At 45.8% G+C, this 18144-nt stretch overlaps 1 protein-coding gene across 5 annotated transcripts in view; it reads left to right on the top strand.

Annotated features, from left to right (window-relative positions):
- Positions 1 to 18144, top strand: part of LOC110490567 (ankyrin repeat and sterile alpha motif domain-containing protein 1B) — a 358461-nt gene that overhangs the window by 236511 nt on the left and 103806 nt on the right. For 4 of the 5 annotated variants that reach the window (XM_036944931.1, XM_036944932.1, XM_036944930.1 and 1 more), the window contains exons 15-18: positions 7312 to 7967; positions 8283 to 8408; positions 16209 to 16287; positions 17835 to 17941. In XM_036944931.1, coding sequence (XP_036800826.1) covers positions 7312 to 7967; positions 8283 to 8408; positions 16209 to 16287; positions 17835 to 17941 — 968 coding nt within the window. Of the gene's footprint in view, positions 1 to 7311; positions 7968 to 8282; positions 8409 to 16208; positions 16288 to 17661; positions 17942 to 18144 lie in introns of those variants that run through there. The other variant, XM_036944934.1, reaches the window with a different exon arrangement.

Consider the following 18144-nt stretch of genomic DNA (forward strand, 5'->3'; position numbering starts at 1 on the left):
TGAGGTCGAAAGAATTGTCCGTAGAGCTCCGAGACAGGATTGTGTCGAGGCACATATCTGGGGAAGGGTACCAAAACATTTCTGCAGCATTGAAGGTCCCCAAGAACACAATGGCCTCCATCGATCTAAAATGGAAGAAGTTTGAAACCACCAAGACTCTTCCTAGAGCTGTCCGCCCAGCCAAACTGAACAATCGGAGGAGAAGGGCCTTGGTCAGAGAGGTGACCATGAACCTGATGGTCAATCTGAGTTTCTCTGTGGAGATGGGAGAACCTTCCAGAAGGACAACCATCTCTGAGGCACTCCACCAGTCAGGCCTTTATGGTAGAGTGGCCTGACGGAAGCCACTCCTCAGTAAAAGGCATATGACAGCCCCCTAAAGGACTCTCAGACCATGAGAAACAAGATTCTCTGGTCTGATGAAACCAAGATTGAACTCTTTGGCCTGAATGCCAAACATCACGGTTGGAGGAAACTTGGTGGTGGCAGCATCATGCTGTGGGGATGTCTTTCAGCGACAGGGACTGGGAGACTAGTCAGGATTGAAGGAACGATGAACGGAGCAAAGTACAGAGAGATCCTTGATGAAAACCTGCTCCAGAGCGCTGAGGATCTCAGACTGGGGCGAAGGTTCACCTTCCAACAGGACAATGACTGTTACGGATACAGGTATCCTGTGTGTGTATTTGTTTGCTCTTCTTCTGCCCTAGTCACAGTTGACAGTAATCAGTCGCCAATCCGAAGACACACCTGCTCCGTTTCCCTTACCCAATCACATCCCCTTTCCCTTGGTTTAAAAACCCAGTTATTTTCCCAAACTCTCTCTCTCCCTCTCTCTTTGGATGGAGCTATCTCTCTTTTGTTTTGGTGCATACATCTCACTTTGTCCGTTATCCTGTGAGTATGTATTGTTGTGGTGTATGACTGTTTGTTTGTTGGTGGGAAAAGGGGATCCCAAACCAAGTCGCCCATGGGCAAGCATTACCCGTAGGAAAACTTAGTCTAAATACCCTAGTTAGAACTGGGCGGACCACCCACTGTATCTTATTGGTTAGTTAGCTAACTGTTCTTGAACCAGGTAGACTAGCTTAGAGGGGGTTTTGATATTTATTATTTCTTTCCTTGGGTCCAGCTCAGCCCCTTTTCCCCCACACCCCATTACCTTAAGTGTTTGACGGTAGGTTTAAGTTGTCTGTGGATTTCTTTTAGTTCTCTCTGTTCCTTTTCGCTGTTATGATTTGCATGAGATATGTTACAGGTCTCTTTTCCATCCCCCCTAGACTACAGGGCAAAAGGGGTTCGTAACAATGACCCTAAGCTCACAGCCATGACTACACAGGAGTGGCTTCGGGACAAGTCTCTGAATGTCCTTGAGTGGCCCAGCCAGAGCCCAGACTTGAACCCGATCGAACATCTCTGGAGAGACCTGAAAATAGCTGTGCAGCGACGCTCCCCATCCAACCTGGCAGCGCTTTAGAGGATCTGCAGAGAAGAATGGGAGAAACTCCCCAAATACAGGTGTACCAAGCTTGTAGCGTCATACCCAAGAAGACTCAAGCCTGTAATCGATGCCAAAGGGGCTTCAACAAAGTACTGAGTAAAGGGTCTGAATACTTATGTAAATGTGATATTTCAGTTTTGTATTTAAAAAAAAATATATATATACATTTTCTAAAATGTCTTAAAACCTGTTTTTCCTTTGTCATCATGGGGTATTGTGTATACTGCCCTACCTAGAAGAAAGGCAGTAACTGCTCATTTGGTTGCAAAATTTTCCCATATTAAATACATGCTTAATCATGTGGATAAGTATCCTTCCTCTATTATATTGTGTTTTGAAGAAAATGGGGGGGGGGGGGGGGGGGGGGGTCGTCATGTTAGCAGTAACTGCACAAAGTTACTGTTAAACCAAGGTAAATAAAAGCCATTTTTCTCAGATCCACTCTATGACCAGTTGCTGCTTGGTAAGGCAGTATAGATTGATGAGGAAAAATAACAATTTAATCCATTTTAGAATAATGCTGTAATGTAACAAAATGTGAAAAAAGCCAAGGGGTCTGAATACTTTGTGAATACTCTGTATGCACACACACACACACACACACACACACACACACACACACACACACACACACACACGCACACACCAGTCCTTTATCCATTTCCTGGCGCCAGCACCTCCCCTGATGTATCCAGCTAATGACTCAGCTAATGTATTTATAGATTATAAGATGCATAGGTGCATAACATTATCCAATTATATTATTAGAACCAACAGACTCATGTGGGATCCAGTAACATGAAGTCTTTCTCTCAGAGCTTTACTGTGTAATTATCTGTGTATCCACCATGGTACTGTGTAAATGTATGTGTATCCAACATGGTACTGTGTAATCATCTGTGTATCCACCATGGTACTGTGTAAATGTCTGTGTATCCACCATGGTACTGTGTAAATGTCTGTGTATCCACCATGGTACTGTGTAAATGTCTGTGTATCCACCATGGTACTGTGTAAATGTCTGTGTATCCACCATGGTACTGTGTAAATGTCTGTGTATCCACCATGGTACTGTGTAAATGTCTATGTATCCAACATGGTACTGTATAATTATCTGTGTATCCAACATGGTACTGTGTAAATGTCTGTTTATCCACCATGGTACTGTGTAAATGTCTATGTATCCAACATGGTACTGTGTAATTATCTGTGTATCCAACATGGTACTGTGTAAATGTCTGTGTATCCACCATGGTACTGTGTAAATGTCTGTGTATCCACCATGGTACTGTGTAAATGTCTGTGTATCCACCATGGTACTGTGTAAATGTCTGTGTATCCACCATGGTACTGTGTAAATGTCTATGTATCCACCATGGTACTGTGTAAATGTCTATGTATCCACATGGTACTGTGTAAATGTCTATGTATCCAACATGGTACTGTGTAATTATCTGTGTATCCAACATGGTACTGTGTAAATGTCTGTTTATCCACCATGGTACTGTGTAAATGTCTGTTTATCCACCATGGTACTGTGTAAATGTCTATGTATCCAACATGGTACTGTGAAAATGTCTATGTATCCAACATGGTACTGTGTAAATGTCTATGTATCCACCATGGTACTGTGTAAATGTCTATGTATCCAACATGGTACTGTGTAAATGTCCCTGTATCCAACATGGTACTGTGTAATTATCTGTGTATCCAACATGGTACTGTGTAAATGTCTGTTTATCCACCATGGTACTGTGTAAATGTCTATGTATCCAACATGGTACTGTGTAATTATCTGTGTATCCAACATGGTACTGTGTAAATGTCTGTGTATCCACCATGGTACTGTGTAAATGTCTGTTTATCCACCATGGTATTATACTTGGTTATGCACACACACACACACACACACACACACACACACACACACACACACACACACACAGACCATGTTGTCCTGCTGATCATCGTTTTGCTCACTGATATTACCCCCACTGATACACACAGCTCCTTTTGGCTGAATATCTGTTTGTCTGTTTAATCTCTCTCAAATCTCATTGTGAATCTGTGGTGAATATTGGAGTGTATGAAAAGAATGGACAATAAAGCTTTGGAAATTTCAATTTGAGAGAAAATATACTCAGCGACCTCAGGATGACACTGTACGTGCACAAAGACTAAATAGAATACTGTACACCATCCCCGGGCAGAATCACACACATACACACATACATAGATATACGGGCCAGCTCTCTTTCTGAGTTAGACCAGAAAGACTCTCCTCTCTCTGTCTCCCAATCCCTCTTTCACCCCACTGCACACAGAGACAGTGGCTGTCTCTCTCAAAGCATCAATTTGGCTCTAAGTACACCTCACAGAACTCAGTCAATGGGCCAGACACACTGATACATCACACATGTTCTTTCTCTCTCTCTCTCTCTCTCTCTCCTCTCCTCTCCTCTCCTCTCCTCTCCTCTCCTCTCCTCTCCTCTCCTCTCCTCTTCTCTCCTCTCCTCTATTCTCTCACACACACACACAGTGATGTTGACCAGGCAGCCGTGTCAGACCTCTGTCAGGAGATGTGTAGTGTGTACGTAGGACCCTGCATCTTGACAGGGCAGCAGCAGATGTATGTGTTTCCCTCTATCATTCTTCTCTCTGTCTCTCTCTTGTTTTTAACCTTTATTTTAACTCTCTCTGTTAATCCTGATTCTGATGTGTTTTTCTCTAGTTTTAACATAGATCCTCTTTCCTCTGTATTGCTGTGTGTTTTTCTAGATTGGTATGGTTATGGTTATTGTTATGGATATGGTTATGGTATGGATATGGTATGGATATGATATGGTATGGATATGATATGGTATGGATATGGTTATGGGTATGGTTATGGTATGGATATGATATGGTATGGATATGGTTATGGGTATGGTTATGGATATGGTATGGATATGATATGGTATGGATATGGTTATGGGTATGGTTATGGTATGGATATGATATGGTATGGATATGGTTATGGGTATGGTTATGGATATGGGTATGGTATGGTTATGGTATGGATATGGTATGGGTATGGATATGGTTATGGGTATGGGTATGGATATGATATGGTATGGATATGGTTATGGGTATGGTTATGGTATGGTTATGATATGGTATGGATATGGGTATGGTTATGGTATGGATATGATATGGTATGGATATGGTTATGGGTATGGTTATGGTATGGATATGATATGGTATGGATATGGTTATGGGTATGGTTATGGTATGGATATGATATGGTATGGATATGATATGGTATGGTTATGGTATGGATATGATATGGTATGGATATGATATGGTATGGATATGGTTATGGGTATGGTTATGGTATGGTATGGATATGGTTATGGGTATGGTTATGGTTATGGTATGGATATGATATGGTATGGATATGATATGGTATGGATATGGTTATGGGAATGGTTATGGTATGGATATGATATGGTATGGGTATGGTTATGGTTATGGTATGGTTATGGTATGGATATGATATGGTATGGATATGGTATGGTTATGGTTATGGGTATGGTTATGGTATGGTTATGGTATGGATATGATATGATATGATATGGTATGGATATGGTTATGGGTATGGTTATGGTTATGGGTATGGTTATGGTATGGATATGATATGATATGGTATGGATATGGGTATGGTTATGGTATGGATATGATATGGATATGGTTATGGTATGGATATGATATGGTATGGATATGGTTATGGGTATGGTTATGGTATGGATATGATATGGGTATGGTTATGGTATGGATATGATATGGTATGGATATGGTTATGGGTATGGTTATGGTATGGATATGATATGGTATGGATATGGTTATGGGTATGGTTATGGTATGGATATGATATGGTATGGATATGGTTATGGGTATGGTTATGGTATGGTTATGGTATGGATATGATATGGTATGGATATGGTATGGATATGGTTATGGATATGGTATGGATATGATATGGTATGGATATGGTTATGGGTATGGTTATGGTTATGGTATGGATATGATATGGTATGGATATGGTATGGATATGGGTATGGTTATGATATGGTATGGATATGATATGGTATGGATATGTTTATGGATATGGTATGGATATGATATGGTATGGATATGGGTATGGTTATGGTTATGGTATGGGTGTGGTAGGGTATGGTTATGGTTATGGTATGGTTATGGTATGGGTGTGGTATGGTTATGGTATGGGTGTGGTGTGGTATGGTTATGGTATGGGTAAGGTTATGGTATGGGTGTGGTATGGATATGGGTATGGTTATGGTATGGTTATGGTATGGGTGTGGTATGGTATGGTTATGGTATGGGTGTGGTATGGTATGGTTATGGTATGGTTGTGGTATGGTATGGTTGTGGTATGGTTATGGTGTGGTATGGTTAGGGTATGGGTGTTGTATGGTTATGGTATGGATGTGGTATGGTATGGGTATGGTATGGTTATGGTATGGGTGTGGTATGGTTATGGTATGGATATGGTATGGTTATGGTATGGGTGTGGTATGGTTATGGTATGGGTGCGGTATGGTTATGGTATGGATGTGGTATGGGTGTGGTATGATTATGGTATGGATGTGGTATGGGTGTGGTATGGTTATGGTATGGATGTGGTATGGGTGTGGTATGGTTATGGTATGGTTATGGTATGGGTGTGGTATGGTATGGGTATGGTATGGTTGTGGTATGGTTATGGTATGGTAATGGTATGAGTGTGGTATGGTTATGGTATGGGTGTGGTATGGTTATGGTATGGGTGTGGTATGGTTATGGTGCACCTTTTACTGTCTCCATGTTAGCACGAGAGAGAGAGAGAGAGAGGGATGGTTATGGTTATGGTATGGGTGTGGTAGGGTATGGTTATGGTTATGGTATGGTTATGGTATGGGTGTGGTATGGTTATGGTATGGGTGTGGTGTGGTATGGTTATGGTATGGGTAAGGTTATGGTATGGGTGTGGTATGGGTGTGGTATGGTATGGTTATGGTATGGGTGTGGTATGGTATGGTTATGGTATGGTTATGGTATGGTTGTGGTATGGTATGGTTGTGGTATGGTTATGGTGTGGTATGGTTAGGGTATGGGTGTTGTATGGTTATGGTATGGATGTGGTATGGTATGGGTATGGTATGGTTATGGTATGGGTGTGGTATGGTTATGGTATGGATATGGTATGGTTATGGTATGGGTGTGGTATGGTTATGGTATGGGTGCGGTATGGTTATGGTATGGATGTGGTATGGGTGTGGTATGATTATGGTATGGATGTGGTATGGGTGTGGTATGGTTATGGTATGGATGTGGTATGGGTGTGGTATGGTTATGGTATGGTTATGGTATGGGTGTGGTATGGTATGGGTATGGTATGGTTGTGGTATGGTTATGGTATGGTAATGGTATGAGTGTGGTATGGTTATGGTATGGTTATGGTATGGGTGTGGTATGGTTATGGTATGGATGTGGTATGGTTATGGTATGGTTATGGTGTGGTATGGTATGGTTGTGGTATGATTATGGTATGGCTATGGTATGGGTGTGGTATGGTTATGGTATGGGTGTGGTATGGTTATGGTGCACCTTTTACTGTCTCCATGTTAGCACGAGAGAGAGAGAGAGAGAGGGAGATCTCATAAGATTGGTTACTGTGTGCAACCAATCTGTGGGTCTGTGTATGTATGTTGGACCTGGAATGTGTGTGTGGTGCACTCCAACATTAACTTGTGTGTGTTTTCTCTCCTCAGACAACGGGCCGTACCAGCAGAACCCTCCCCCCGCCTCTTCCAATACACTCCCACTACCAGAAGACCGACGACAGAGCCTCGTCCCTGTAGAGTTCGCCGGCCTCCTCCACGGCTCCTCGCCGGCCTGCGAGACGCCCGACACACCCTACCACCTCTACACCACCAACCCCAAAGCCCGAAAACACACCCCCTCGGACCCCCACACCAGCCCGGTAACCACCCGCGGTAACCACGGCAACCTCACTTCGGTAACCCAGCCCCCTGAATTAGGAATTGGACTGCCACCGCCTCTCATTATCCCTCACACAGGAAACGAGGCGTTGGCTCTGAAGACCCCCAAAGACCCCATCAAAGACGACAGACCCCCCAAACCTCAGGTAGTCTATCGCACCATCTTCCACACCCGGGTTAACCAGAACCCCCAGAGCGCCTTGCCCTCCTCCTCGCCATATGGTTGGAACGGGGAGGCGGTGGTGGTGAGGGGGGGTGTGTCGGGAGCTGGCGGACCAAGGGAGGGGGCACCGGGGTCTGGGTACGAGGACAGGGCCTTTACCCTGGGCAGGATGAGATCCATACCTCGCAGTGTGCTGGACCTAAAGCTCTCCAAGTCACTGTCCAAGTCTGACTCCAACCTGGTGGCTGTGTCACCCATACAGGTCTGTTGTTGTGTGTATATCCCCTTTTCATGGAGAAACAGTGCTGTTATTTTGACCATTCCCTCTTTATCTTGTGTGAAATGTCAGGTGTAATATTAATTGCGGTTAAAAGGCTTATTACACTGAGAGGGTGGGTCTTGGTAAATGTAACCGTTTGTTTGGTTACCATTAGGGGAATGACTGTTACAGAACCTCACCTTAGAATTTGCTTCAAGCCACAGACAGTTGTCCAACTTGATAAATGATATTGATCCAATTGATGGATCCATTGTTAAACGTAGATGTAATGGAAAGTGTGTTGACTGTCTCTTTCAGGAGGAGTACCACTGGGGGTCGGCGGACAGGGGCCAGGGGCCGAGAGGAAGCCCTAGCCCAGGGGACACCGCCAGTCCTGGGGGCCAGCTAGAGAGAACACCCTCCTTCACTGCTGAATGGGAGGAGGTGAGAGAAGCACGTGCTGTGGCTGCTGTTCAGTCAGATAGAAACGTCATGTCTAGAACTTAAACAAAGAAGAAATGACGTGGTCTATTATGACGTGGTCAATTATCTGTGAGTCTGTTCTACACAATTAGTTTCTGGTTCAAGAGAAAAATGACAGGAATGTCCAGGTTACTTTCTCTTCTATAAAGTTTTAAAAAATAAAATAAAAAGTGAGAGAAAATTAAGAAAAGAGATTGAATAAGAAAAAAGGTTTGAAAAATGTATGCCGTGATGGAGAGAGAGAGAGATGGAGAGATAGAAAGTAAATGCATCCCAAGAAAAGCGTTAGTGGTGGTGTGTGTGCCCGCCCAGGGGTGGTGTACGGGTGGTGGTAAAGTACCTCTGACATACTTTTAAGCATGATTGTGATCCACGTGTTTATTTACATTGGTGAGAAATATTATACACACTGATTCACAGCCAAATGATCTTCTGGTCACTATTCACACTATTCACACTGACTCACAGCCAAATGATCTTCTGATCACTAGTCACACTGTTCACACTGACTCACAGCCAAATTATCTTCTGATCACTATTCACACTGACTCACAGCCAAATGATCTTCTGGTCACTATTCACACTATTCACACTGACTCACAGCCAAATGATCTTCTGATCACTATTCACACTGACTCACAGCCAAATTATTTTCTGATCACTATTCACACAGACTCACAGCCAAATTATCTTCTGATCACTATTCACACTGACTCACAGCCAAATGATCTTCTGGTCACTATTCACACTATTCACACTGACTCACAGCCAAATGATTTTCTGATCACTATTCACATTGACTCACAGCCAAATGATCTTCTGGTCACTATTCACACTATTCACACTGACTCACAGCCAAATTATCTTCTGATCACTATTCACACTGACTCACAGCCAAATGATTTTCTGATCACTATTCACACTGACTCACAGCCAAATGATCGTCTGATCACTATTCACACTGACTCACAGCCAAATGATCTTCTGATCACTATTCACACTATTCACACTGACTCACAGCCAAATGATCTCCTGATCACTATTCACACTGACTCACAGCCAAATGATCTTCTGATCACTATTCACACTCACTCACAGCCAAATGATCTTCTGATCACTATTCACACTGACTCACAGCCAAATGATCTTCTGGTCACTATTCACACTATTTACACTGACTCACAGCCAAATGATCTTCTGATCACTATTCACACTGACTCACAGCCAAATTATCTTCTGATCACTATTCACACTGACTCACAGCCAAATTATTTTCTGATCACTATTCACACTGACTCACAGCCAAATTATTTTCTGATCACTATTCACACAGACTCACAGCCAAATTATCTTCTGATCACTATTCACACTGACTCACAGCCAAATGATCTTCTGGTCACTATTCACACTATTCACACTGACTCACAGCCAAATGATTTTCTGATCACTATTCACACTGACTCACAGCCAAATGATCTTCTGGTCACTATTCACACTATTCACACTGACTCACAGCCAAATTATTTTCTGATCACTATTCACACTGACTCACAGTCAAATTATTTTCTGATCACTATTCACACTGACTCACAGCCAAATGATTTTCTGATCACTATTCACACTGACTCACAGCCAAATGATTTTCTGATCACTATTCACACTGACTCACAGCCAAATGATCTTCTGATCAATATTCACACTGACTCACAGCCAAATGATCTTCTGGTCACTATTCACACAGACACACACCAGCACTAATGCTTTTTTGGGGTGTATTTGGAGAGGTGACCGATGTTAAGATGTGCAGGGAAAGGAGTCCAACTTCATACACAGGAACACACCCAGGAACACACACACGTTAAGCCACCTCTTCCATACACATATGATCAGCCTATACAATTCATTAGAAAGATATCAACCTCACTAATTGCCACTTTACAGTCCAAAACATCATCATTAGTGTAGAGCCTTGTTCTAGACTGGATTCTGCACTCCTGAACATAGCAACAAAACACTTAAGCTGATTGGCTAATATACTGGGTGTGTTTGACATGTGTGATCTAATTGATGTGCATGATCATATGGCTTTTTCACATGCTGTATAGTAGGGTTGTGATGATCCCAGTTTATCACATGCTGTATAGTAGGGTTGTGATGATCCCAGTTTATCAGATGCTGTATAGTACGTTTGTGATGATCCCAGTTTATCACATGCTGTATAGTAGGGTTGTGATGATCCCAGTTTATCAGATGCTGTATAGTACGTTTGTGATGATCCCAGTTTATCAGATGCTGTATAGTAGGGCTGTGATGATCCCAGTTTATCCGATGCTGTATAGTAGGGTTGTGATGATCCCAGTTTTTCACATGCTGTATAGTAGGGCTGTGATGGTCCCAGTTTATCAGATGCTGTACAGTAGGGTTGTGATGATCCCAGTTTTTCACATGCTGTATAGTAGGTCTGTAATGATCCCAGTTTTTCGTTCATTAGCGATGGTTTGCCATACATTGCAAACGCCATACAATTCTATAGAGGCTGAATGATGATGATAATTTACCTACAGATTCTTCTATTAATCTACAGCAATTATACAGAGAAGGGTCATATTTAATTACCTGCTTCGGGAAAACAGAATGGGAGCGCTGGGAAAAGGAAGGAAATCTACACTTTATCTAGAAAACTATGTGGACACCTATTCAAATGAGTAGATTTGTCTACTTCAGCCACACCTGACAGGTGTATAAAATCGAGCACACAGCCACACAATCTCCATAGACAAACATTGGCAGTAGAATGGCCTTACTGAAGCTCTCAGTGACTTTCAACGTGGCACCTTCATAGGATGCCACCTTTCCAACAAGTCAGTTTGTCAAATTTCTGCTCTGCTACAGCTGCCCCGGTCAACTGTAAGGGGTGTTAACGTATAGGAGCAACAACGGCTCAGCCACAAAGTGGTAGGCCACACAATCTCACAGAACAGGACTGCTGAAGCGTGTAGTGCGTAAAACTTATATTCCTCGGTTGCAACACTCACTACTGAGTTTCAAACTGACTCTGGAAGCAACGTCAGCACAATAACTGTTTGTCAGGAGCTTCATGAAGTGGGTTTCCATGGTCGAGCAGCCACACACATGCCTGAGATCACCACGCGCAATGGCAAGCGTCGGCTAGAGTGGTGTAAAGCTCGCCGCCATTGGACTCTGGAGCCGTGGAAACGCGTTCTCTGGAGTGATGAATCACACCTCACCATCTGGCATTCTGACAGACAAATATTGGGTTTGGCGGATTCCAGGAGAACGCCATCTGCCGAATGCATAGTGTCAACTGTAAAGTTTGGTGGATGAGGAATAATGGTCTGAGGCTGTTGTTCATGGTTTGGGCTCCTTAGTTCCAGTGAAAGGAACATGACATTCTAGATGATTATGTGCTTCCAACTTTGTGGCAACAGGTGTGGAAGAACTTGACTGGCCTGCACAGAGCCATGACCTCAACCCCTTCAAACACCTTTGGGATGAATTGGAACGCCGACTGCGAGCCAGGCCTAATCGCCCAACATCAGTGCCCGACCTCACTAATGCTCTAGTGGCTGAATGGAAGCAAGTCCCCACAGCAATGTTCCAACATCTAGTGGAAAGCCTTCCCAGAAGAGTGGAGGATGTTATAGCAGCAAAGGGGGGACCAGCTCCATATTAATGCCCATGATTTTGGAATGAGATGTACGACTACCAGGTGTCCACATACTGTTGGTCATGTATTTGTTCAGTTGTGAGAAGAAATGCAAGAGACAGTTCTGCTAGAGCAAGAGGCTGTCCACAAAGGAAGGCTCACTAAAGAACTGTATGTGCTTACATGGATAGTGCTCTTAAACAGGCAATCTGCTGTTGATACATCCATTTTTAGACTTATAAGTCAATTATATCTACCCATTGATTCTTGAAGAATATAACTTATAAATAAATGCCTCATGAGCTTAGTTCAACTGTCATACCCCATCAGAACCCAGAATGTAAGCTTGTTTTTCTCCAGTGTTTGTAAACAAATGTAATGTAACAAGTACGTTATAGCCTCAAAACATGGTTAAAACTATAATTTTGATATCTTTTCAGTCCATAGCTCTTTGTATGAATTGAAGTGGTTGTAGTTCTCCAGCCCCATCCCTCAGCTTCTTACAGAAACAGTGGTGGGAAGAACGCTTTGTAATTGTTTCAGCTGCAGATTTCTCCTTTAAATTACAAAATTACCCTGAAAAGGATGCAATGCTGTAAATAAGTGTAGGCTACATGGGATCCATTCACTCTTACATATGTTGCTAACTTTAGAAAATAGTGATCTATTGCTTTTGTACGCAAACCCAATGTGGGAATTGCAATTTTCCCATTCCATAGACCACTTTAAAATGAGGAATTGTGTAATTTGGGGGAGCTCTCTGATCTTAGATCAGTGAGTCGGCAATCATGTGGTAGCCCCCATAGGCAGTCATTGAGCCTGTCAGATGTATGGTGCTGCGCTGCACAGTTGAGTGCTTAACAGCAGGTCTAGGGTCAGATTCCTGCTGTGGAAGACGAGCTTAAAGGCAGACAGAGGCTTCTGAAGCCGTAACCTAGATGGTTACTCTTTTTCTCTCTTTCTCTCTCTTTCATGCTTTCCCATCCATCTTCTCCCCTCCTTTCTCTCCCTCCCCTTCTTCCTCCTTCCTCCAAATCTCCCCTTTCCTCCTTCAGTCTCCTCTGTCCTCCTCGCCTGTCAACTCAATAAAATTCAAAGGTGATTGATTGCCATTCATTAGAATTTATAACGACCATGTCACCAATTTACATATAGGCAGCTAGAGATACAGCATGAACATTTTCTAAATTGCAACTCTCTCTCTCTTTTCTCTCTCTCTCTTCTCTTCTCTCTCTTCTCTCTGTCCTCTCTATCCTCTCTGTCCTCTCTGTCCTCTCTCTTTTCTCGCTCCTCTCTTCTCTCTCTCCTCTCTCTCTTCTCTCTCTCCCCTCTCTTCTCTCTCTCTTCTCCTCTCTCCTCTCTCTCCTCTCCTCTCTCTCCTCTCTCTGTCCTCTCTCTCCTCTCTCTGTCCTCTCTCTCCTCTCTGTCCTCTCCGACTTCTGTCTTCTCTCTGTCCTCTGTCTGCTCTGTCTTCTGTCTTCTCTCCTCTCTGTCTTCTCTGTCCTCTCTCTCTCCTCTCTCTCCTCTCTGTCCTCTCTGTCTTCTGTCTTCTCTCTCCTCTCTGTCTTCTCTGTCCTCTCTCTCTCCTCTCTGTCTTCTCTCTCCTCTCTGTCTTCTCTGTCCTCTCTCTCTCCTCTCTGTCTTCTGTCTTCTCTCTCCTCTCTGTCTTCTCTGTCCTCTCTCCTCTGTCTCCTCTGTCTTCTCTGTCCTCTCTCTCCTCTCTGTCCTGTCCACTCTCCTCTCTCTCCTCTCTCTTCTCTCTCTTCTCTCCTCTCTCTTCTCTCTCTTCTCTCTCTCCTCTTTCTTCTCTCTCTCTCCCCTCTCTCCTCTTCCTTCTCTCTCTCCTCTCTCTCCCCTCTCCCCTCTCTCCTCTCTCCTCTCTTCTCTCTCCTCTCGCTCCCTCTCTCCTCTTCTCTCTCCTCTCGCTCCTCTCTCTTCTCTCTACTCTCTCCTCTCTCTTCTCCCTCTCTCTCTATCCTCTCTCTTCTCCCTCTCCTCTCTTCTCTCCTCCCCCTCCTCTATCTTCTCTTCTCTCTCTTCTCTTTCTCTCCTCTCCTCTCCACTCTTTTCTCTCTCCTCTATCTTCTCTCTTCTCTCCTCTCTCTCCTCTCGCTTCTCTCTCCTCTCGCTTCTCTCTCCTCTCTCTCCTCTCTTTCCCATCTCTCCCCTCTCCTCTCTCTCCCCTCTCTTCTCTCCTCTCTCTTCTCTTCTCTTTCTCTCCTCTCCCTCCTCTCCACTCTTTTCTCTCTCCTCTATCCTCTCTTCTCTCTCTTCTCTCCTCTCTCTCTCGCTCCTCTTCTCTCTCCTCCCTCTCTTCTCTGTCTTCCCTCTCTCCTCTCTTCTCTCTCCTCCCTCTCTTCTCTCTCCTCCCTCTCTTCTCATCTCTCTCCCCTCTCTTCTCTCTCATCTCTCATCTCTCTTCTCTCTCCTCTCTCTTCTCTCTCCTCTCTCCTTTCTCTTCTCTTTCTCTCCTCTCCACTCTTTTCTCTCTCCTCTATCCTCTCTCCTCTCTCTTCTCTCCTCTCTATCCTCTCACTCTCCTCTCTCTCCTCCCTCTCTTCTCTCTCCTCTCTTCTCTCTCTCCTCTCTCCTCTCTCTCCCATCTCTCTCCTCTCTCCTCTCTCTCCCCTCTCTTCTCTCCTCTTCTCTCTCTTCTCTCTCTCCTCTCGCTTCTCTCTTCTCTTCTCTCTCTTCTCTCTCTCCTCTCGCTCCTCTCTCTCTTCTCTCTTCTCTTTCTTCTCTCTCCTCTCTCTCCCCTCTCCTCTCTCTCCTCTCTCCTCTTCTCTCTCTCTCCTCTCGCTCCTCTCTCTCTTCTCTCTCCTCTCTCTCCTCTCTCTCCCCTCTCCTCTCTTCTCTCTCTCCTCTCTCCTCTCTCTCCCATCTCTCTCCTCTCTCCTCTCTCTCCCCTCTCTTCTCTCCTCTTCTCTCTCTTCTCTCTCTCCTCTCGCTTCTCTCTTCTCTTCTCTCTCTTCTCTCTCTCCTCTCGCTCCTCTCTCTCTTCTCTCTTCTCTCTCTTCTCTCCCCTCTCTCTCTCCTCTCTCTCTCCCCTCTCCCCTCTCTCCTCTCACTTCTCTTCTCTCTCCTCTCTCCTCTCTCTGTCCTCACTTCTCTCCTCTCTCTCCTCTCCTCTCTTCTCTCTCTTCTCTCCTCTCCTCTCTCTCTTCTCTCCTCTCTCTCCCCTCTCTCCCCTCTCCTCTCCTCTCCTCTCTTCTCTCCTCTCTCTCTCTCTCCTCTCTCTCTTCTCTCTCCTCTCTCTCTTCTCTCTCCTCTCTTCTCTCCTCTCTCTCCTCTCTCTTCTCTCTCTTCTCTCTCCTCTCTCTCTTCTCTCTCCTCTCTCTCCTCTCTCTCTCCTCTCTCCTCTCTCTCTCCTCTCTCTCCTCTCTCTCCTCTCTCCTCTCTCTCTCCTCTCTCTCCTCTCTCTTCTCTCTCCTCTCTTCTCTCCTCTCTCTCCTCTCTCTTCTCTCTCTTCTCTCTCCTCTCTCTCTTCTCTCTCCTCTCTCTCCTCTCTCCTCTCTCTCTCCTCTCTCTCCTCTCTCTCCTCTCTCTCTCTCTCTCTCTCTCTCCTCTCTCTCTCTCTCCTCTCTCTCCTCTCGCTCCTCTCTCTCTCTTCTCTCCCCTCTCTCTCTCCTCTCTCTCCTCTCTCCTCTCTCTCTCCTCTCTCTCCTCTCTCTTCTCTCTCCTCTCTTCTCTCCTCTCTCTCCTCTCTCTTCTCTCTCTTCTCTCTCCTCTCTCTCTTCTCTCTCCTCTCTCTCCTCTCTCCTCTCTCTCTCCTCTCTCTCCTCTCTCTCCTCTCTCTCTCTCTCTCTCTCTCTCCTCTCTCTCTCTCTCCTCTCTCTCCTCTCGCTCCTCTCTCTCTCTTCTCTCCCCTCTCTCTCCTCTCTCTCTCCCCTCTCCCCTCTCTCCTCTCTCTCCTCCCTCTCCCCTCTCTCCTCTCTCTCCTCTCTCCTCTCTCTCCCCTCTCTCCCCTCTCCTCTCTTCTCTCCTCTCTCTCTCTTCTCTCTCCTCTCTCTCCCCTCTCTCCCACCTCCTCTCTTCTCTCCTCTCTCTCTCTCTTCTCTCTCCTCTCTCCTCACTTCTCTCCTCTCTCCATTCAGATTGATAAGATAATGAGCTCCATTGGGGCTGGCATCAGCACTGGCACGAGCTCAGAAGGGATCAAGGAGAATAATGCAGGTAAATAGATAGTCAGAAACTGCACTGAACTTCCATACCTCCTTTCTCCTCTATCTCATTCTCTCCCGTCTCATCTTTCCCTCTGTCCTCCTTCTCTTTCTCCTCTATCTCATTCTCTCCCTTCTCATCTTTCTCTCTGTCCTCCTCTGTTCTGTCTCATCCCCACTTGTCCTTCTGTCACTCCCCCTCTCACCTCTCTCTCCTTCTCTTTCTCCTCTATCTCATTCTCTCCCTTCTCATCTTTCCCTCTTTCCTCCTCAGTTCTGTCTCATCCCCACTTGTCCTTATGTCACTCCCCCTCTCACCTCTCCTCCTTCTCTTTCCCTCTATCTTCCCCCTTCTTTCTCCATCCAACTGCCTCTCTCTCTCTCTCTCTCTCCCTCTCTCTCTCTCTCTCTCCCCTGATCTCTATCCTCCCGCCTCTCCTCTCCTGTGCATGTGAAGCATTCCCTTACCATGGTAACCACTTTGAGAAATGCTGTTTGCGCTATGTGCTAAACCTGTTGTCTCCCACCAACGCACCCGCACCCACATTGTGTGTTTTGGGGCTGCTCAGCTCTCGGACAAAGAGGCTCATCTGATGGCTAATGCTATCTGTGCAAGGCACTGAGATAGAGGGGGACAGAGTGAGAGAGAGAAGGGGAGAGAGAGATATCGACAGAGAGAGAGAGAAGGGAAAGGGAGAGGGAGAACCAAGAAAAGAGCGAGAGAGAGGAAGAAGGGAGAGCAGAGAAATCGAGGGAGAGAGTGAGTGAGAAACAGGAGTAGGGAGGGAGGATAGAAAGAGGAGGGAGAATGGGAGAGGAAGGCAGAGTGGAGAGAGAGAGCGGGGGAGAGCAGAGAGAGAGAGAAGGCTGCAGAAAGCATCCAGTTGAGTGTGGGAGTACTTGATAAAGAGAATTCTACCAAGCAGGCAGCTTTCCCTATCTCCTTCTTTCTCTCTCTCGCTCCTGCTCACACACACACACACACACACACACACACACACGCACACACACCCGTACACATACACAAGCGAGGCGAACAGGCAGGCAGGAGCAACAGCTGAGAGCGTAAAAGGAAAGCAGCAGCAAGACACACGCATCTATCGGATCTATCTTACCACCTCCAGCCTCTGCACCCTCTCTCTCATGGATCTTACCCCCAGGACGGCACCTCTTCTCTGGATCTAACCTTAGCCCTCTCCCCTCTTTTCCAAATCCCTGGATCTACCTCCAACCACCCTAAACTTATCCACCTACCCCCCCATTTGCCCCAGCACCCTAGCATGCTTCGCCCCTCCATCCTCATCCCTAAGCCATGCTCATAACCCTCAGCCAAGCCTAACCCCAACCCCCATCATCCAGCCCCCCCCCCCCTCCATCCTACCATCCTCCCCCTCTCTTTCCCCTTTCCTCCACACTCTTCCTCTACCATGGCGGGCTCGTTCGACAGCCACATTGCCCGCAACATGATGTGGCAGTGCCAGCTCTCCCAGCCCGATTGCCGGTGTTACCGGGTGGATGGCTACTCCCTCCTGAAGCGTCTGCCCCTTCACCCCCTTATAGGTCCCCGGTGCCCCATGCAGTCTGTGGGCCAATGGCTGGACAGCATTGGACTGGTCCAATACGAGAACCACCTACTGGCCAACGGCTTCGACAACGTGCAGTTTATGGTGAGTGGAGAGGGGGAGGAGAGAGGGAGGAGAGAGGGAGGAGAGAGGGGGAGGAGAGGGGGGAGGAGAGAGGGGAGGGGGGAGGAGAGGGGGAGGAGAGGGGGGAGTGGGGGGGGGGGGGAGAGGGAGGAGAGGGGGAGTGGAGGGGGAGTGGGGGGAGTGGAGGGGGAGTGGAGGGGGAGAGGGGGAGGAGAGGGGGAGGA

The sequence above is a fragment of the Oncorhynchus mykiss genome, chromosome 15 (genome assembly GCF_013265735.2).
Source record: "Oncorhynchus mykiss isolate Arlee chromosome 15, USDA_OmykA_1.1, whole genome shotgun sequence".
Lineage (NCBI taxonomy): Eukaryota > Metazoa > Chordata > Actinopteri > Salmoniformes > Salmonidae > Oncorhynchus > Oncorhynchus mykiss.